The 22277-nt window shown below is 46.9% G+C and overlaps 1 protein-coding gene across 3 annotated transcripts in view; it reads right to left on the bottom strand.

The window, feature by feature from the left end:
- The window catches only part of PAX9 (paired box 9), a 35729-nt gene extending 14581 nt beyond the window's left edge, over positions 1–21148 (bottom strand). Inside the window, exons 1-4 of one of the 3 annotated variants that reach the window (XM_033143253.1) lie at positions 20837–21148; positions 18936–19565; positions 11915–12057; positions 1711–1761 (exon numbers count right to left, since the gene is read on the bottom strand). In XM_033143253.1, coding sequence (XP_032999144.1) covers positions 1711–1761; positions 11915–12057; positions 18936–19565; positions 20837–20840 — 828 coding nt within the window. In that variant the 5' untranslated portion in view covers positions 20841–21148. The remainder of the gene's footprint in view (positions 1–1710; positions 1762–11914; positions 12058–18935; positions 19566–20836) is intronic. The other 2 variants (XM_033143245.1, XM_033143263.1) reach the window with 2 other exon arrangements.
- Between the last annotated feature and the right edge of the window lie 1129 nt (positions 21149–22277).

The raw sequence follows: 22277 nt of genomic DNA on the forward strand, positions 1-22277 counted from the left end.
TTTAATACGAGCCTACCTAATTTGTACTTTCTGAAACAATATGCAAACTGAAATGTAGGTATCCTTTGAAACTCGCACATCCCAGAATTCTGTGGTGCAGTCAGTCTCCTTTTCATTGCAATCGCCCTGAACACTTAGATACCTCAAGGACTGCCGCTCTCCATATGACCCTATCCAGACCCTGAGATCAGCCTCTGAGGTCCTTCTTCATGTGTCTCCTCCATAGGAGGTCCAGAGGGTGGCAACAAGAAAACGGGCCTTTTCTGCAGTGGTCCCTCACTTGTGGAATGCTCTTGCCGGGGGGGGGGGGTGACTGGCGCCAGACAAAAATGTTCCTCTTTAACCAGAGTCCATTTCCCTAACACCCCAGCAAGGTATTCAGGTGGCTCTTATAAACCAGCGACATCAAAATTCATAGTCTACTGAATAGATGGTATGAATGCACACAGTCTCCACTGGGTAGGATGAATGCACACAACCATTTACCAACTGGGTTCCACCACAGGCTGCATGCAACATCATACTAAGCAGGTCGTGTGAGCCCCCACAGACAACAGAATTATAATGAGCCGGTGAGCCTTCTCACCCCAGAGTAACTTGGCCTTCTGTATCACTTACAGTAGTCAACTGGAACAGTATTTTTGCATACATTGGGGCACCAGTGGCATAGTGTGGGAGGCATGGGGACCGTAGCCCCAGGGACATTTTTTTGAGGGGGCGCGACCAGGTGCCCCCACAACAGGCTCCCTCATTGGAGCCTGGCTCTGGTACACAAGGGAGCTGCAGAGACAGCTTCCTTGCACGATGGCCCAATGCTGCTAGGCACAGAAGCAGTCATTCAGGAAAAAAGGAGGTCTCACAAAGGTTTACTGCAGCTCACCTGAGAAGGAATCAGGTGTATGAGGTAGGAAAAACTCACACCCTTTCATCTACATCATGCAATGACATGGATGATTTTGCATCATTACTGTTAGTTTCAATGGAAATTTTTCATCATGAAAAGGTGGATGATATTCTAATCAAGGTAAATTAATAGCTTGGGAACAAAACACATTTGGGAGGTTCCTCATCATCATGGACCTCCAGATGTCCTCAAGCCCATCAATTATGCCTTGCCTGCCAGCACCCACTCAAGAATTTAGAATAGAATAGAATAATAATTTAGAATAGAATAATAATTTATTGGCCAAGTACATTTCCCAAAATACCCGGAATTTGCTTTGGCTACATTGCAATGTAAATTTACAGAGCAAGAGCCGAGGCTGCCCTTCTCGGCGCCTCTTAAGCTGTGTTGGTGAGTGTAGGCCCGCCTCCTAGGCCCGATGGAGTTGGTCAGAGGAGGGAGCGGTCTTCCCACTCACAGCAGCAGCAACAGCAGCAATGTTCCGGAGGCTTCTCTGGAGCCTCTTAAGCTGTGGCAGTTGAGTGTAGGCCCGCCTCCTAGGCCCGATGGAGTTGGCCAGAGGAGGGAGCGGTCTTCCCACTCACAGCAGCAGCAACAGCAGCAAAATAATTCCACTCATCCCAAGTAGCTACACATGCACAAGCAATCATATGAATAAGTATTAATAGAGCGGATAAAGAAAACAGAGATGGACTGAAAGGAAAGGGCTTCCACCATTTTCCTAAGTCTTGAGAGAATGGGCCTGAGAACAAATAAATTCCACAAGAGGGTGCCATAACTGAAGAGGTCCTGCCACTTGCACTCACCAGTCTTGCCTCTGAAGGCCAGGTACTCAGAGAAGGGTCTCTCCTGATGACCTGAGTGCATAGGGGGAGGAAAGGTTACATATAGGAGAAGGCAATTCCACTCTGTCCATATTCAAGAAAATTTATTCCCTAGGAGGGGATTCCCAGGTTCATTGTGAATGCTGATGAGAAGATTTCATAAGCATTTAGATTACCATATGCTTGTCCCTTTACCTTTACCTTTTTATGCCTGGGGTAGTGAATATGATGTCATCCAGATATTGTTGGACTACAACTCCCATCACCCCCAACTATTGGCCAGCCTGGCTGGGGCTGATGGGAGTTGTAGTCCAACAATATGTAGGGGGGGCATCATGTTGGCTAACACTGGCATGTTCCACCTGCAACAATGGGTTCAGTTTAACTTCAGTGAACTTGCAATGCCAGATCAAGTTGCAGCCTGAGCAATTTTAAACCATCCATGAAAAGTTACCCATGTTTAAGGGGTGTGAATGTCGGTATAAAATTGTACTCTAAGTTTGTGTGATTCTAAAAGACTTAGGATGGTATTTAACTACAGTAAGTTTTACTCAGAGAACACCCACTGAAATTATTTAACATGACTAAGTTAGGTCCATTAATTTCTACAGGATGAATTTCATGTCCTGCTAAGGCGATTGCTCAGTGAGGGCAAGCATCTTGTCTTGCAAGATGGAACAATCCTCTATTTCCTTCCCCCCTGCACTGTTCTGGGGTGGGGGGAGCATGTGGGTGGATGGATGGGTGGAAGCCCCACTTCACAAGCAGAGGTCCTTCCACAGGGCTTCTACTGACAGGACCCATTAGTAGTTGAATCTTGCCCAAAGGTCTATTCCAGGGTTTCTCAAACTTGGGTCTCCAGCTGTTTTTGGACTACAACTCCCAGCCTCCCTAGCTAGCAGGACCAGTGGCCAGGGATGATGGAGACTGTAGTCCAAAAACAGCTGGAGACTCAAGCTTGGGAAACCTGGTCTATTCTAAGGAAAATTTAGTTGAATACCACCCATATTTCTTAAGCCTTACCGGGGGCGGGGAGGGGGGTTTCAACTGGACACTTTACATACAGGGCTGGCGCGTCCATTAAGGCGAACTAGGCAATTGCCTAGGGCGCCAAAATGGAGGGGGCGCTGGCCAGGCTTGGGTGGGATGGGCGGGACGGGATGGGCTAGCAGCAGCTTCTCCGCTGTAGTGGAGAGGTGCTGCTTGCCCCCTACACCACCCCTCGGCTCCTGCTAAAGCAGGCTTTGGTGAGGGGCGGGGGGCGGGACGAGCGAGCAGCAGCTTCTCTGCTACAGTGGAGAAACTGCTGCTTGCCTCTCCACCACCCCCACCTCCCGCTAAAGCAGGCTTTGGCGGGGGGCGGCAGAAGGTGGTCTCGCCTAGGGCGCAAGAAGCCCTAGCACCGGTCCTGTTTACATATCTCCCCCATTCCTCTCACTGTCAAAGTGCAGAGTGTAAGTTCTTTGAGGCAGAGACTTTCCTCTCACCTTTTTAAAAAAATAACCTTTGGTTACTCTGTAAAGTTCTTTGTCGTATAAACAAAACAGTAATTATAAAATATATGATTGTGATATAAGTAAGGAAGAGCTTGAATAAATTCTCTACCACATCCATTTCTGAAGCTACCACATGTAAGACTCAAGGCATTTTTAGCCTGCACATGTTACGTTCCCAATGCAGCTGGGAACAAGAGATGTTCCCCACTACTGCACCAGCAGGGCTCTTAAAGGCACAGGAAGGTGATCCAGCTTACAGCCTAGAAACATGCAATGCATGAAACTATGGTCAGGCATAACGCTTTCTTCTCCTTATAACTACTGCTGCTTCTTTCTGTGCAGATCAACCTGCACGTAAGCCAGCCGGTAAGCAGAGAGAGAGAGAGGGAGAGAGAGAGAGAGAAGAACAAGCGTGCTTTCCTTGACCATCTATGCCAGCATTGTGTTCTTACATGCATCCATACGGGGGATCAAACCCATGACCTTGGCATTATAAGCACCACACTCTAACCAGCAGAGCTAACCAACAAGGCATAAGCACAAGAGAAAATCTCCTGGGGTGCAGGGTCTGCTTCCTTTGAAAAAACGGGAAATTAAAGGGATATAAAAAAATAAGGGATAGCAGCGGGAAACTGCTTGAAATAAGGGAGATTCCCAGGGAAAATGGGATACTTGACAGCACTGTCTACAGCAGGGCCTTCAGGAGCTGAATGGAGTCTGTTACTGCATAAACACACAGTACATTCTCAGTTTGATGGTAGGCTTATCACCAGCTGTCAACTATTCCATCCCTATGTTCAGAAGCAATCCAGCCAGGCAGAGCTCTCCTTAGGTTCTTAAGCAGAGCCTGTGCACAGACTATGAGAAATACAGAGGAACGAGTTCCACACACTGAAAGTATCTGTAGACAGAACCATCTTATAAATATACTGAGAAGCATGAGTTTTCAAAGACATTCACTTGCGAATTAAAGAATCACAAAAAACCAAACACAGAGACTTTCATCATCAAGCTACTAGCCAGGGTAATGTTATATATAACTCAGACAAAAATCCTTTGTAATCATCCCACTAAAATGCAGTGACTAAACGCACGCACATGCGCGCGCGCACACACACACACGCTTTCCTCTGGTGACAACTTCACTGACCTATGGCAGTGGCGTAAATGTGAAGAGTACTCAAGTGGAGAATCTGTCCCAGTAACTTCAGGTTGGCCTATATTCTATGGATGCAATTACAAAACCACCACTTCCTGAACAGAATCTGAGTAATCAGGTTTCATTCAGGAAACTGTGGAGATTAGGAAAACTGCATTCAGCCCTTAACCCACAGGCAAAACACGTATTTGACTATAGGAAGGGGGGGTTGGAATGCCTGTGACTTCTCTATATCACATTATCTGCTCTGTTCATTGAAAGGGCAGGATATAAACTAATTAAATAAATAAATAATCAATCAGTCTTAGTTACATATGTATAAAAGGTCCAGATATGCAACCAAATATCACTGGTGAGCAAAGAATACTGCATCCTTCCCCCCCCCTTTTTTTTCGTTGCTCATGTAAACACAGACAAGTTGTTTTGTATTTTCATGGAGCGTAACAACCAAGGCTGCAACCGATTCAAAAAAAATTTCAGAATGATTGCTTGCTTTTCAACTGGCTAATAAGTTAAACAATTTATTACATCCACAGGTTGATGAAATTAAGATCTAGTCTAGTAGCATTGTTTTGTTCTTAGATACTGAACCAGGTACGAGGCAACTGCAAAAGGTACCAAGCACAATAACATACAGAAAGCATATCTTTTGTATTTATTTTGCCCCATTTGTCTACCGCTGTATGTAAATTAGATGAAAAAAAATCAACAAGCACACCCCTAACTCTCAGGCCCGCCAATTTAAACCTTGTTAGAATTTGCATTTGCCAAATGTCCAGCTAAAGTTGGTTTTAGTAGGTTAGTCTACTCTACTGCTTAAACACTTTGGGACTTCCAGCCTTACTATGTGACACAAGTTAGAGGAATTAGCACCATTCATGGCTGCAAATAAACTGTTTATGAATGTCTGATACAAATAGTCTCTTGCATATGACGAAGTGGACTCTGGCCCATGAGAGCATACATTTGTTAGCCACTAAGGTGCCTTGAAACCTTGTTGTTTCACTATATTCTCTTATTGTTGACATGAAGAGATGAGGATTGTTAAACACAATCCCTCGTGCATCTAAACAGTTAACATAACTATTAACTCTTTCCTGAAAGAGATTAATGAAATTGGGGGGAGGAGAGAAAGGGGAGACCTATATTCAGCCACCTGTGGCATTCCCATTACCCCTGACCATTGGCCAGGCAGCTGGGATTGATGGGAGTTAAAGTCCAACAGCATCTGGAGAGCCAAAGGTTCCCCATCTATTCCCCAGCAATTCTACTACATCATTCTACGTGCTTAGAATCATACGCTGCATATACACCATGCAGTTAAAGCAATTCCCCAGAAGCCTGGGAACGATAGTCTGCTAAAGGTGCTGGGAAATATAGCTCTATGAGGAGCAAAATACAATTCCTGTAATTTTTCCGAGGTGGCAGGGATAGAGATGTGCTTCAAATGTATGCATTGTTGGAAGGGACCTCAAAGGTCATCCAGTTCAACACCCTTCTAATGCAGAAAACCCACTACTCTTGCCCCCTCAATTCCATTCATTCTTACTATAGAACAGGCCAGTCCCTGCTATCCTAATATTATAAGGAGTGGGGGCAGAGACAGCAGACACCTAGGGCTGGAATTAAGACTGTCTTGACACATAATTTATAGGAGGAATTCAACACCATGCTCTTCTGGTCGTTCCATCAGCACAAGCATTTCTGTTTGCTAGATGGAATAATATCCCTCTATTCCCCTCTGTGCAATTCTAGTGGCTGTTTTCATCACACCTAAAGCAGATTTGGGGAAGCGAGAAGGGGCCACTCAGGAGGAAGCCCTGCTGCACTTGCAAGAGTCCTTGTGCTGGCTTCCTTAGTTGAATCTAGGCCTGTTTTCACTACATTCCACACCAGCACCAATTAGTCCCCAACCTGACCCTATATTACAGAGTACAGGGTTCTAATATGTGCAGATCCCTTGCAGTAGCAAGACAGGGATTACTTCCAGGATCACACACATTTTGCACCAGCAGGTTTTTCTACTGCCAAAGAAAGGAGGGGAGAGAGAAAAATTCTTTGAGAAACTCAATCTTTCCTCATTAAATAACAAACAACAACAACAACAACAACAACAACAACTATATTTGTCCCCATCTTTCTTCCAAGGACCTCAAGATGCTTACATAGTTCTCCTCCCCATTTTTTTCACCTCACAACAACCCTGAGAGGCTGAGAGTAAGTAACTGGCCCAAGGTCACCCAGTGAGCTTCATGGCTGAGTGGGGATTTGAACTCTGGTCTCCCAAGTCATAGTCTGACACTCTAACCACTACACTACAGTGGCTTACAGTACTTGCTGTGCTCACTGTGCTCATAGTTTGGTGCTACATCTCTAAATCCACAGAACGGGAAGCAGTTACGTCCCAGGGGATATTAAGGTAACATGTATGCAGATTTTACTCAAAGGAACACAACAAGGCTGCAGTTGGTTCCCAGTTTCTTATTCAACCCAAGAGCTGCATGAGCATGACCTAGACAAGGAACTGAAGTTTACACACCTCTGCAGTCCAACAAACTTTGAGCAACCAGAAATCACATAGGCCTATGTAAACACCAAAAGAACAAAAATTCAAAATGAAATCTGTCCTGTGCTGTAACAACTCTGCTGGTGTTAGAAATTGTGTAAGACCTGGGCAGGGGAATCCTCTTTCACAACTTCTTTAGAAATGCTGGGTTGGATCCAGGCCGCTGAGCGGCATTTAGTTCTCAATGAAACCAATGGGACTTAAACTGACCATTGCTAACCTGTCCCATTTATTTCAACAGGACCTCAGTTCAGCTAGCTTACCAAACAATCCCATGGCTGGGGTTGTTTGCAAACAGTTTGGTAGCCCAAATCCTTTGCAGTACAGAAAACAAGCCTTTCCAAGCAATTGCCATCACACTAACAGAAGTTGAGGATAGAGGTGCCATGCGCAAGTGTGTATGCCAGGGTGTGACCAGCTCCTTTGGCATGAGGGTGACTTCTGAGGGCCATGTGCCAGTGGTCAGTGGGGTGAGAGAAAAACAGTGGATGCAGCAACAAACACACCTGTTACCTTTGTGCAGTAAGTTAGTTTCTATACTCATGCATGCACTCCAGCCAAACAAAACTACTCAAGAAGAGGGCAAAGCAGGGGCAATGAGGGGTGTGGCTGGGGAATGGGTGTAGCCTAGGGAGAGTGCCATAGGTGGGGCAGAGAGGCTTGGAGAGCTGTATCTGGCCCTGGGTCTGAGGTTCCCCACACCCGGCTTCTATGCTAATTCTAAAAGCCTCTGAACAGAGATGGGTAAGCTGGGGTGCTGAGTATTAAAGGACTGCATATATATAATTGGCATAATGAAAACCCAGTGGAACGGAGAGAACCAGTGAAGCATTCTCACTAATTCAGAATACGAACTCTATAGGAAGGACAGGTTAGGGCATAAAAGGTTGGTGTCCTTCTGTGTGTCAAAGGGGGAACAGACAAACAAGCTGAAAATCCCAAAAGGAGCATTGCTGTGGGTGGCAAGACAGGTCCCACAGTAGCTACGCACATGGAATGTACCCAAATGCCCAGGGTGACCTCAAGATGGAGAATGCTACCAAGGAGGCATCTAAAGGAGGAAGTGTTATAGTAATGGGCAAGATGGATACGTAAATATTATGGTCACCACTAAGAACTAAAATGTCAAGATACAGAACAGATGGTCATAGAACCTAAAAAAGGTGAGGTAATCCTGGATTTAAACTTAAGTGGTGCCCAGGACCTGGTGGGAGATGGAAGTGTTGTCAAACTGACTGGAAACAGTGGCCATAGTAATCTCAAATTCAGCATTTACATATGTGGACAATTGTCAAGGAAGTCCGACATAGGCACATTTGACTTCAAGAGAGGAAACTCCTTGAAAGTTGAAATGGAAAGTCAAGAGCAGGGGTAGGCAACCTAAGGCCTGTGGGCCGGATGCGGCCCAATCACCTTCTCAATCCGGCCCAAGAATGGTCCGGGAATCAGCGTGTTTTTACTTGAGTAGTATGTGTCCTTTTATTTAAAATGCATCTCTGGGTTATTTGTGGGGCATAGGAATTCGTTCATTTCCCCCCTCCCAAAATATAGACCGGCCCGCCACATGGTCTGAGGGACAGTGGACCGGCCCACAGCTGAAAAAGGTTGCTGACCCCTGGTTCAAGAGGGTCAAATCTCGCAAGAATGCAGGCAGGGGTTATTCAAAACTGCAATAATAGAAGCCAACTTTGAATGTATAGTATGTTGCAGATTAGGACACAAAGCATCAAGGACAATCGGAAAGATACCACAAAGGATGTGAGCATGGTTAATGAGAGATGTATATAATTAGGCATGGTGTGGAAAACATGAAAAGAGAGAAGGTTTTATCCCCCTCTCATAGTGCCAGAACCCAGAGTCACATCATGAGAGAGGTGTTTCCAGCTACCCCACACTTTGCCTTTGGAAGCCTTGCAAGTTGCTGCAGGAGAGGGACTGTAAGCAACATGATGGGAGAGGAGTTTCTAGGACAAAGGTGACTCTGTCAAGCTCCCTGGTTATTTTTGCTAGTGGATATTAGATGTTGTAGGGACCCAGGTGGCGCTGTGGGTTAAACCACAGAGTCTAGGGCTTGCTGATCAGAAGGTCGGCGGTTCGAATCCCTGCCACGGGGTGAGCTCCCGTTGCTCGGTCCCAGCTCCTGCCCACCTAGCAGTTCGAAAGCACATCAAAGTGCAAGTAGATAAATAGGGACCGCTCCAGCGGGAAGGTAAACGGCGTTTCCGTGCGCTGCTCTGGTTTGCCAGAAGCGGCTTTGTCATGCTGGCCACATGACCCGGAAGCTGTCTGCGGACAAACGCCGGCTCCCTTGGCCTATAAAGCGAGATGAGCGCCGCAACCCCAGAGTCGGACACGACTGGACCTGATGGTCAGGGGTCCCTTTACCTTTACCTTTATTAGATGTTGTTAATGTAATCTCATTATATTTATGGTACGGGGGGGTCACTGGCGGAGGAAGAGGAGTGGGGAGGAGTGCACAGCCCCCGGCAGCAGGATCCCAGTGGGCATGAAGCTCCGCCACTGGGGGGGTTGCATGTTTTTATATGTTATTGTATTGCTGTTATGCAGGTATTATGCTATTATGAAATTGTTTTTGCACTATTTGATTTTGAAATTTATTCCTGTTTTGTAAGCTGCTTTGGGTATGATTTTTGTGGGGGAGACATACAAATAAAATTATGAATGAATGAGAGCCATCCAATAAAGCTGATCGTTGAGATTCAGGGCATACTAAAAGAAGTACTTCTTCATACAGCACATAGTATTTGCTACCACAATATTTGGTAAAGGCTTCCAAGCTTGGGTAGCTTTAAAAGGGGGACCATACAAATTCATGGAGAAAAGCGCTATCAATGATAACTAGTCATGATGGTTGAATACTTCAGTGTCAGAGACTGCATGCCTCTGAATAATCATAAGGATCTGGTTGGCCACTGTGAAAATAAGTTACTGGGCTTAGATGGGCCTTTGATCTGATCCAGCCGAGCTCTTCTTACTTTCTTAAATAAATCAATTATCAATCAGTTGAACTGATTCCTCAAAATGTGGTGCATTTACAGTACACAAAAATATATTGGGGAAGGGTGTTATTTGTGTCCTCTCGAACGCGCAGCTTCAGGAGGGATGCACATGAAGCTGTGAAGGTGGAAGGGTACACCCGCCTAGGCAGGGGTCAATGGGGTGTCACAGCCAGATCACACCATAATTCTAAAGAGGTCCATTGGGTCATATGGTGGGATACAAATACATTACAAAACAAGTATCCAAGGTTATGCCATGGTCCTAAGGGCACTCTGGGGCCTATTCACATGACCAATGCATGTAGCTTTTATGTGGTCATCTACACTAGTCCCCATTCAAAGGTGGCATTTAAAGCATTCTGAAATCCTGTTAATTCAACTAAGAAAATGAAGTAGGCGCTTATCAGGATTAAGCAAGTTGACTCAGAAATAGGTATTACCAAGTTCAATGGGGCTTGGTCCCCAATAAGGGTGCTTAAGTAACTGTCTCCACTTATCTAAGAATAAACCTCATTGGACACCGTGGGACTTCTGAGTGAATGTGTGGAACAGAGCTGTATGCCTTTCCTGTTCAAAACAAACATGACTTCAGGATAGAAAGCCTAGCTCAGTACTCCCACGCTGGAATGGCACAACCTCGGAAGCACTTCAGAATAAAGCAATCCTCCCCTCCAGCCCCTCTCCAACAAGTGACAAGTAATAAATAATAATAATAATAATAATAATAATAAATTTATTATTATCTATACCCAGCATGAGTTTGGCCAAACTGCGGGAGGCAGTGAAAGATAGGCGTGCCTGGCGTGCTCTGGTCCATGGGGTCACGAAGAGTCAGACACGACTGAACAACTGAACAACATACCCGGCCCATCTGGCTGGGTTACCCCAGCCACTCTGGGTGGCTTCCAACACATATAACACATATAACCAGGTTTACTCTGGATTGGAACAGGACGAAACAGTGCAATCCTTGTGTATGTCTACTTAGAAGTCCTATTGAGTTCATTGGGCCTAACTTCTAGTTTGCCTAGTTTGCCCAATGAAATCAATGAGGCAAGTTAGTCATGATTTCACTTAAGCCTCATTGATTTCAATGGGAATGAAGTTCAAGTAACTGAGCAGGATCCAATTCTCAGTATGGGAGCTAAGGCTCCTTCCGGAATATATTTCCAGCTCAACTCTCTCCTGTTGATCCTGGCTTTGCTGAAGACAAAGGAAGCATGCACAGGATTCAGGCAGGACCATCCTGAATTTCTGCTGCTACATACTATTTGTGATACCCCAATATCACCTCCAAAAGGGGGTGGTGTGGAGAGGAGGGTCATACACACACACACACACACACACACACACCCCACCCCAAAATAGGTGTGTGTTGGAAGATTGACTTAAAGCAATTCATTGGATCCTGGCTTTACTAGAAGGCATGGGCGTAGCCAATGGGGGGCAGAGAGGGGAAGCTGACCCCCAATCAATAAAAATAAAAATAAATGCATAGCTAACAGGTTCTGCCCCTCTAACAAAAGGCCTCCCCCCCCAAACAAAAATCCTGGCTATGTCCATGCTAGAAGGCGGCTTGTTTTTGCTTTCATCCAGAACTGTAATCCAGATCGCTGCGTGTTCCGGTTTGAAAACGGTTCTCTCTTTATTGGAAGTTAAAAAATAATTCTGCTGTGTAAGTATATATGGAACTCAACTGGCATATGGCACAGGGGAGAAAAGAAAGCCAGTAGACCCTAGTCACACTTACCTCGGAATAAGCCCCACTGGATTCAGGAGGGCTTACTTTGAAGTAGGCATGGCTAGGCCTGTGCTCCAACTACCAGTAACTAGCTCACCACCAGGGAAGGGCATTGAGAGCTCAGCCTGCGATTCTTCCTACCCCTTCTCCGATACACACCCCCCCACCAGCCCTTCCTCCAGGCAACCGGCGCTCGCTTTTTACCTGGCTGTACTTGGCCTCGGGCTCCATGGAGCTCTTGTCCAGCCCGTTCACCGCGACGTGCTGCGCTGTGGCCGCGAAGCCGCTTCTGCTCAGACTGCTCCATTCTTCCACCTTGGGGCTGTGATAGGGCGAGCTGTCGCTTACTGCGGGCAAAGATAGGGCAAAGGAGCGTCAGCGAGGGGCGCCGGCCTCGGATCGGGGCCCCCGGGAAAGGAGACTCGCGCGCAAGAGAGGGGAGAGTGCAAGGGGCATAGCCAGGGAGGGACGGGGGGGGCAGCTGTCCCCCATCCCACAATCAAGTAAATAAACAAAAAATACTTCACTAAAAGTAGAACTTGTAGAAAGATTTTGACATATATTTTTTGAGCGCTTAGGGTCAAAAGAAATTTAAAACAACTGTGGCTAAGACATTTCATTCCGAATCTGCTAGACAGAGCCAGTCAGAGGATGATGACAGGTGGGTGTCCTTCCCCCTCCACCCAATAAATCCTGGTTACGCCCATGGCCGGCTGGGGTTGCATCTCCACCAGAGACTTAGGGCCCAGCTCCTTCCTTTTGCCCCCGTGAAAACCCTCATCTACTGGCACCACGTTAGTCAAGGTCTCCCGGGGCAAGGGAAAGGGCGACTGACCCTCGTGCTTGACTGCACTGACTCGGAAGCAAGTCCCGATCGCCTCTCCATGAAATCATAGATCTTCATTTCCCCCAGCCTGTTCCCAGATCTTCATTTCCCCCAGCCTGAAACCGTCCCCCCCCCCCCTTTTGGGAGGAAAAGTCGTGAAACTAATCAAATTTGCTTGAAATCGTTCAAATCAGTGGTATTTGTTTCTATTTAATGCGCCTAGGATTTAAGGTTTCGGGTAGTCGGAAATCAGCCGTCTCGATTACAACGGCTCTTCAAGCCCCGTGGGCAGCCCGAGCCTAAAAATGTTTACTTTGAAGTAAATCCCACGACGTTTCATTCCCAAATAAATGGGTTTAGGGTTGCAGCAGCCCTGCAGCCAGGATCCCACGCACGTTGACTCGGAAGTGAGTCCCACCGAGTTCAGAGCGAGGCTTACTCGGGAGTAAGTTTACCGAGGCGACACTAGTATACCGCCTCCGCTGGATTTATATGGTTTCCACACAGCGGTACTTCCCAGGCGCTGGATCTCGCTCGAGCCTGGTTTTAAGGACTGCGGTGCCATCGCAACCGACGGGACCCACACCCCAGGGCAAATCTGCTCCTACGGATGCCTCTTGTTTAAATCAAGGGGATTCAGCCTATTAAGGCTTAGTAAATCAGCCGAGCCAGGCGCTAGATCGCTTCTATCACCACCATCCAACATGAACATAACCAAAGAAATAAATGAAAAAATGAATGAAAATGAAAGCAACAGGAGGCCCCGACTTGGAAAAACGTGGGACTTCTCTTCGCATCGCAAGCTTCTGGTGATATCAGTCTGTATCTGCCAGGTTTTACCCATCAACAAACAGCAAACGCTATTTCAAACTGTGGTTTTAACGCAGGCTCATAATGCGCCGCACACACCCCGCCCGTCCCAGAGTCTTATTTTTCTTCCAGGGTCTCGTCCCTTCTCTCCCTCCCCCGCAGTTAAAGTATATTCGTGGTGCGGGGGCGGCAGGCCGAGCGGAGTCCCTCGGTGCAAACCCAACTTCCCGCCTCCTGGCTCCTTGAATGATTCCAAGAGACGCTGGACCGCCAGCTGACCTGGCAAGGAAGAGGCTTCTGAAATTGTTAAGCGACAGCGCAAACTCGGGATCACTTAACGGAGGCTATTTATTGCCTTCGCTGTGAAGAGATCCTGGTTTCGCACGCCTAAAGTAACAACCACGAGTGGTTCAAGGAAGTGGCTGCAGACCTGGACACGCTTGCCTGAGAGTAAGTCCCATTGGACTCAACGGCGCTTACTTCTAAGGAGACAAGCACGCAACTGCGCTGTAAGGGAGTAAATAAAACATGCTGAAGCCAGCCCATCTCCTCCTTGCCTAGTGCATTTCCACAGCCTGAAAGCTGGAAACTTTTGCTCCTTCTTTTAAAGTTCAAGTAACTGAAACCCCAATCCTACGCTCTGATAAACAGCTATTTATAAGTACTTATTTCTGAATAAACGTATAAAGGAGCAGGATGCACACATGTCTCCCAGTAGGACTCACTGCCGAGGAATGTGTTTCCTCGGAAGTAAGCCCCTCTGTGGTCAAGCGCGCTTACTCGCCAGCAAACGTGTTTACGATTTCAGCTTTAGCATGTAGAAAGGAGAGAGCGCCGAGCTCCCACAAACCAACTCTGAAAAACCTGTCTGCCTTCCTTTCTTGGAGATGGCAGTTAATGCCCCTGATATAGAGAAGTTGCGATCTTAATAATATAATATTCAAAACCACAAACAAGTTCCAGTGAAATCAAAGCAACACAGATATTCAGCTGAGCATAGGGGTATATTAAGTTTAAAGGGGTGGGGTTATATTAGCTCGTAAAAGGGTATTTGCTGTGGCTGCTTCTTTTTTAATAAATCTACGTTAATACTTCTGGAAGGAAATTTGACTGTAGTTTGACTACAGTCTATGTTTGACTATAGTTGTGCAAATATTAGATGCGCTAGATTTATACATACAAACACACGAATCAAAGTCTCCTCCAAAGTTTTTCAGCCTGAATGGGTCTACCAAAGAAGAAAGCCATGCAAATGACCAGTAGCTTTGTCCACCGGGAAGCTAAGCTTAACTTCATACTTCACACACAAACTAATTCTAATTTAATTAATCGCAAAAGGACAAACCATCAGGAACACCTGCAGAATTAATGAATTGTGGAAAATTTCCGCTTAACCTGATGAAAGGTCTTTCCTACTAACACTTTGCCTTGTTATTTGTGATTTGGGTCGCCTTGTTATGTCCCTGTCCAGCACCCGTATAATTTTGTTTGCCTTTTAAGTCCCATCCTAAACGCGTTTCTAGCCACTGAGTTTCCAACAGCCTGATAAGCACAATTCATAAAAAAGAGAAAAAGAAAAAAGCTACCTAGTTTTGGACTTCCCCAGCCTCAAAGGCCATCACTTATGACAGGGCGAACTAGAAGTGGCCATTCATTCCAGTCACTCACTTTCATGAATAAACTGTAATCGATAATAGGAAATATATTTAATGTCAGAGAATTGGGGGGAGGGGTGTTACAGGGCAGTATGGCGTCATTTTAGGACATATTATCGTGATTCTGGTTTCACACCTGAATCCACTTCCTCCAGAGTACCCCAATTGTATTTACTGGCTCCATTGGTGGGTTGAAGCCTTACAGTGACATCCCATACCTGTCTATTTAGAGGTTAATTGAGTTCGAGACTCGGTTGAATTTACAACGTTCAAATAAGGAACGGAAATGCATCTGGAGCGTTCCAAATAATTGGATTCCAATCTTGTTCTGCGCAGCGTTTAAGCACCCTTGAATTAACAAGTGTTTACTTCCAAGTAGACGTATTTAAGGTACATATGGACGGGCAGATCTCACATTCCATTCCACCTTCCACACTGTTTTCAACGAACCCCCCCCCCCAACTCCAGCGCCCAGTTATTCCATCCTAACACAAAGGAAGGAAATTATTTGGGCCTAACCCGATTAAGAAAAACTCCGCAGTTGTTGAAAGTCACCCATCATCCTCTCTTGCTGACAGCCCCTGCATAATGATAAGTATCTTTGACATAATTATTTTCAAGGTCGATTTGATGAAATAGTGTCACATTTTACGGCAGGAAATGCGTAATGAAAACTAACTCGCAAATTACTACGGAAGGTTTTGTTTGTTTGAAATATTTAGCTTGCAACCTATATCCTGTTAAGGGATGGAGGAGGCAAACCCCATTGAGCTCAATAGGACTTACTTCAGAGTCGACGGGTACAGGATTGCACTGTTTGAAAGCTGCTCGGTTGCAACAGCCACGAGAAAACGGAATTTCTGTGTCTCTCTATCCTAAACCTGCATCAATATTAGAACCTACGTCTCTTTTGCTATGAAGCAAGTGCCTTTGAAATCCATGGGGCCAGCTGACTTTCTTCCAAGCAAAAACCCGTAAGGATTTAGGGGCGATAACACTTCGATACTAAAATAGGACTGCCTGGGGGCAAGTCCCATAGATTTCAACCGAATCTTAATTCGAAGGCATCAGGGAAAGCTGACAAACGCAGCGAGCCTTCCATGGGATCCACAAGCCGGTTAAGCCAGGGTATTTTGGGTGCAAACAGAACCATTTAAGCGCAAACACTTGGGGTTTTTATTTTATGTACTCCTGCCATCAACAGGCTGTTGGAAACTCCGTGGATGCCCTAAAGGGCGAAGGAAATGCTACGGGTGCTCGGCAGGGACATAGAGGAGGCCCTCGCAACAAGGACGCGGGGAGGGGGGTCCACTCGACTGGGCTCCTCTCCGGGACGAGAGAGGGGAGCCCCCCAGCCGCTGGTTTCTCCCCTTCCTCGCGCTGGCGCATGTCGAAAGTTGTCTTAAGAAAGCGAGCTGTCTCTCTGCGAGCTCCCTGTTCTGCTGATCTCTCACTTTCCCATGAATAGGGGCTTCCTTTCCGTGTCAGCAAGGTCAGCTTATCCTATAAATCAAGGGCAAAGCGCCCTCAGATGCAGCTCCACAAACCGGAGCGGGGAAGGGGAAGGGGAGGGAGAGGAGGCCAGGAGACGGGATGGAAAAACCTCCTTGTCATTCAGATCCCACCCGCTTGCCCGGCTACCTCGGTAGGAGGCCTTGGCCACTATGGCTCTAAGAAAAGGAGGAAATACAAGCCAATTCGCGTGTCGCTCTCGTTCAGCTCCTTCTCTTTCCCCAACACCCACAGGGGCACAATTAGCATTTGCAAATCTTCCCCTCTCCCTGGAAAGTGCATTATAATTTTTAAGGACTGGCAGCATTTATTTTCCTGCAGAAATTCCAACTGGAATCTTAAAAGTGAGCTAGGAAAAGTTGGAACCTAATGTTGTTGTTGTTGTTGTTGTTGTTGTTGTTGTTGTTGTTGTTGTTGTTGTTGTTATATTTTTGCCCTCAGCATGCAAAGCAGTGTAAAATGGGTTTTTTTTATAAAAAAAACAACACCTGAATATTTTATTAACCTGATTTTTTATTATTTTTTGCCAAATCATACAGCGGCTATAATCTAAATAATAGTGTTTAGTGATTTAAAAAGGTAGAATTGATGAGGGGGGAGGAAACTTGGCCCCATTAAAACCTATGAGACTCCCCTAGCGAGATTGCTTGTGTAGCATCACATGTTGAGATGGTGGGGGCAAGTATCTGAAGCCGTGTGTTTAGTTTGAGAGTTTCACTGTTAGGTACAATCGCTCTTGCCTTTTTGTAACGGCAAGGTTTCGATTTCTGGAGCAAAGTCAGGAAAAGCAAGCAGAGCAGCAGTTCTTTTGGAAGGGGCTAAATGCTAGTTAAACATCGGTAGTTTCAGTTTTCTGGACCACCGCTTTGGAGGAAAACAAAGTGAAGCAGAAGAACGAAAGCAATTAGGTGACATTTGAACTTCCTGTCTGAGCAAATTTGGTCTGATTGCGAAAACTGGTGGTGGATTTGCCTGCAATTTCAAGGAGATGCCTTTCCTGTAGAATCCCTGACATGAAAGCAAACAGGCACAAAGAAGGCCTGGGGGGGAGGAGCAAATATACCTGATAGCTTCTCTTTTTTGCATGCTTGCATATTGCTTTGCTTGTGTATTATACATCTATATCATAGACATTTAGATTTTTAGGATATATTAAAATATGTATAATCTCACACACAATTATGCTACCTTTCTGCCAAACTGAAGGTGACATTTAAGCATTTGAGAAAGTCAGCTACAGTCTACGGAAACCTAATGGCACAATAAAATTGTTTTTAGTATGCCACAGGATTCTTTATCGTTTTAACACTCTCATATGTTTATATAACTATTACTACCAGGTATATAATAACAGCAAAGAGGATTGTAACACCTTAAAGGCTAACAGATTTATTATGGTATAAACTTAGGCCATATTAAAAAAATTAAAAGATGTCACAAGAGGGTTGCTTTTGCTGGGGCAGATTAATACGGCTAGCCATCTGAAAATAGGTTGTATTGTGTTATATTTATTAAGAGGTATACTTGTAAGGCAGGAGTTACACAAACTAGGCTTTCCAATAGAGTGCCATATAACATTAGCAAACATATCTTCAAATACTGATAAGCTTGAGTGCCATATCACAAACACATAGCTGCAGCCCAATCAAAAATGAGATGCAGGATTGTTTATTTAGAAATAAATCCTACTATGCTCAATGGCACTTAATCCCAATTAAGCGTATGTAGGAATGTAGCCTAATGTGGTCTCTGAATAGGCCAATCCTGTGCATGTTTACTCATAAGCAAGTTAAACTAAACTTAATGGAAGTTACTCCAAAGTAAATGTGCCACTTATTGGGCCATAGATTTAGGCAAACTGGGTTCTATTTAAATTTGGAACTAAAGTACCGGTAATTTAAAATAAATTGAGAGGTTGTGTGTGTGTCCACACACAAGCACAACATATTTGTTTTCATGCATTTGGTTTTTGTTAGCTCAAATTAGTTTGATGTACTTTGCAAATATATACAACCCAGTCAGATAGGCTGGGTACAAATAATAAAAAATATTTCTGCTTCAATTGAAATGGGCCATTTAGGAGATATACCCAAAGCAACAGCCCAGTGTCATCTTGGAAGCTGAAATTCCCACCAAGAAAGATGAAGATTATTTCAAAGTAGATGTGCTAGCTAGAGGTTCAGGGGACCTCATCCACCGGGATTATCTAGATTCTATAGCTTTTATCTTGGGCAAAGTCATGAAGGATTTCTATTTAAATTTACACCTTGGCCAAGGTAACATTGGCATGATTTGGTACCGAGGAGATCTAACTTGTAAAGAGATGAACCCACCCCACCTCACCTCACCCCACAAGTAGGCCTCCTTCGGTTTGGCTTACCCCTTCCTGCCCTAATCACCCGAGGTCTCCAGGAGCGCTTACCTTGGTCGGTGATGGACCTGATTCCTAAGATGTCGGTGACGGAGTGGGAGGAGGGCCACGTGCGAGGCATATGGACGGCGCTGTGGATGGTGGGCACCCCGGGCGGGGTAGGCACCTTGGCTCCCGCCGCCGCCGCGATGGGGCTGGGGTACGAGTAGATGTGGTTGTAAGGTAGGGCGGCCTGCGGGGCCGCCTGGTGCTGCTTGTAGGAGTCGTAGTGGCTCTGCTGCGAGAGGTTGCCAATCTTGTTGCGCAGGATGCGGCTGATGGAGCTGACCGAGGGCACGTTGTACTTGTCGCACACGCCGTCAGCCAGCAGCCGGTCTCGGATCTCCCAGGCGAAGATGCCGGGGTCCCTTTGTTTGTAGGTCCGGATATGCTTCACCACCGTGGGCGTGGTGACCCGGGGCTTGCTGCCCCCGATGGCCCCTGGTAAGATGGAGCCCGTCTCGTTGTAGCGCGCCAGGATCTTGCTGACACAGCCGTGCGAGACGCGCAGCTGCCGGCTGATATCGCACGGCCGGATGCCCAGCTGGGCTAGTTCCACAATACGGAGCCGGATAGCGTTGGGTAACGGGCGCCCGTTGACGAAAACCCCGCCGAGCTGGTTCACCTCCCCGAAGGCTGGCTCTGTGGGGAAAAGCACACGCACCGCCACATAGGACTCGCTCAGGAGGACGAGCGCAGCCCCGACGCCTCCCCAACACATTTCTAGCCTGGACCCGTTTACTTGGGAGGAGGAAGCCGCCCCGTGACTGCAAGGGGGGGATCGGGCCGAGCGCGCCACGGAGCTGGAAGCAAGTTCCACGCAGTCTCGCAGAGCCAGGCCTCGCTTCTCCCTCGAGGTACGGCTCGCCCCCGGGTCACCGGCCTTGGCAAGAAGCGAGGCCCGCGGGAGATGGCCACGAAAGCCCACAGAGGCCGCAATCCTAGACATGCTTCCTTGGGAGTAAGGCCCCCTGAAGTGAGCGGGGTTTGCCTTCCACGGTTTGGGCTCGGGCTGCCCAAAAAATAAAAACAAACTTTTCGGACGCCGGTAGCCCACCCGTCCGGAGAAAATGCAACTCAGCTCTTTTTGGGAGGGGGGGGAAATCTCCTCAGGAATCTCCATCCTAAAGCATCCATCTGCAGCTCTGGAACGGGCACAGCAGCAGCGCGGGCCGCGATCCTAAAACACCGAGGCTAAAGAGGGAGTCACTTCTGTGAAAACTACCCGTTTTGTAATGGGGCTGGACGGGAGGGGGTGAGAAAGTTCGCACCGAGGCGTTACTTGGAAGCAAGTCCTGTTGAAACGGGATTCGGGCTGCCATTTAACCCACTCACCTGGGAGTAAGCCCCCTTTGTATACGGGCTTGCTTAGAGTAGACACAGCTAGAATTGCGCTCTTGAATGCAGATCCAGATGCGAATAAACAAAACGAAAGGGCGATTGCCGGCCACTAATTTCTGCCCCCTCTCTCTGTTTTTTTTTAAGAGTATGATTAAAATTATCTGGTATCGTTCAGCCTAGAAAATTTAAGTTCTGGGAAACGCTGGCGAGGCAGCGGCGAGCAGCTAGCCAGAGCTGCGGAGCTCTTTTCCTAAGCCAGCAGCGCTTGGGAGATTCCCTCAGAAATACAAGTAGCTTAAAGCTAAGGGCGAAACGCACGGAAAGAGGGCATCTCGGGGGACGAGCCACTCGAGCCACCTGCCTCTCTCCGGGCGAGCCCCAAATTACAAGCCCAGCCTGACTTGGATCGTCCGCTGCGGCTGAGGCTGCTGACCCTTCACGCGTCCCTCCAACTTGTAGGAACAAGAGCGAAGTCGAGAAGGCGCTGCCAGGCGCCTGAGCTCACGCTGCTGCTAGCTCCTGCCTCCGCAGCCCCGCACCCTCCTGCCTTCTCCCTCCCCGGCCCAACTTACCCATGGCTCGAGTCAGGGCAACCGCGGAGCGGGAGAGACGTGTTGTGGGGGGTTGCTTTTGCTTTTGTTTTTTTGGTTTTTCAAGATCCCCCAAGGAAACGAGGCGACCGAGTGCGCCTTGGCCGGCCTGGCGCAGTGTGCGCTGGAGGAAGAGGAAGAGGCCCCGGCGGCTGCCTCCGATTTCCACCACGCGAGCCGGCGACGGTGTCAAGGAAAGGAACCCCGAGGAAGTCACTTTCCCGTGGCAGGAGACTTAAGTTCTGCATTTCAATCTCGCAGCAACGTGGGCTGGGCTGGGCTGGCCGGGGCGGCTCAAGCTATCACTCAGCAGGGGAACGCCCACGCCAAGGGCGGACCTAAAGGAGAACGGGTCCTCTCATTGGCAGAGGAGGGTGACAGACATGCTCGCCCTGGAAGGGCCTTCCGTTCACTTTCGCAGGCGTGCTTGGATCAGCACCTGGATTCCCGGCGCAGGGGCAGTTCGCAATAGGTTCGCGATAGCTGCGCATTAGCAAGGAAACTTAATGCCGGAATGTGCCAGATGCATTAATGAGACGGGTAAACAGCTCAAGTCTGTATAATTTTCATTAGAGAGGGTCCACCTTTTGCTGTCCAGAACCTGCAGATTTTCAGTGGTTGCTAATAACACAATTTTTCCCTTATACATTTGCGGGCAAAGTAATGTTTTCAAAAATCAGAACGTTTTCCCTCCCTTCCCCCTGCACTAGAAACTATACTTCTTTTGTGAGAAATTGGTTATGCGTTCTAGGAAAGTGTCAATAATTTAAAAAGAGCTACGGACGCCTGTCTAAGGAAAAAGTATTAATACAGTGATCAAATGGCAACAGAAAGTGGGGAATCAGCGGGTCCTTTTTCCACACATGGAAAGAAAAAACAGTAACTTTTGAATTCGCGCCTCCATGAACGAAATTATCACACTTACGTTTACGCACTTAAATCACCCCAGCTAATATCTAGCTGCCTACACACACGTTCACACACTTTTTTTTTCTTTGTTGAAACCCGGAACGATTAATCTTAGTGGCTTTCTATGGGAGTCGCTTCCCCTAAGTATCCTTATGACAGCACTCCGAAAAGAAAAAAAATCAGCAGAGCTACAACTGCCCAAAGGCAGGCAGATCATGATGCATTGCTGGCTGGCGGGTACAATTTCCTCTAGGCATCCATAGGTCCGTAGGTACCTATTAAAAAAAAAAAACTAAAATAAAAAAATATTGCAGGGTCCTAAAACGAGAAGGTCACTGGCCCATTAACATTCCCCTCCTGCAAATGTTTGGCCTGTCTTTAAACGCAGCTCCGCCAACGTGAAAATTTAAGTAATATTGGAGGAAGTGAAAGAAAAGTGCTGGCCGTGCTTGTGGCGAGCTGGGCTCGGCAACACATTCGTGGATGTGAAAGGCTGTGATGTGTGTTTTGGCTG

This window comes from Lacerta agilis, chromosome 1 (genome assembly GCF_009819535.1).
Source record: "Lacerta agilis isolate rLacAgi1 chromosome 1, rLacAgi1.pri, whole genome shotgun sequence".
Classification (NCBI taxonomy): domain Eukaryota; kingdom Metazoa; phylum Chordata; class Lepidosauria; order Squamata; family Lacertidae; genus Lacerta; species Lacerta agilis.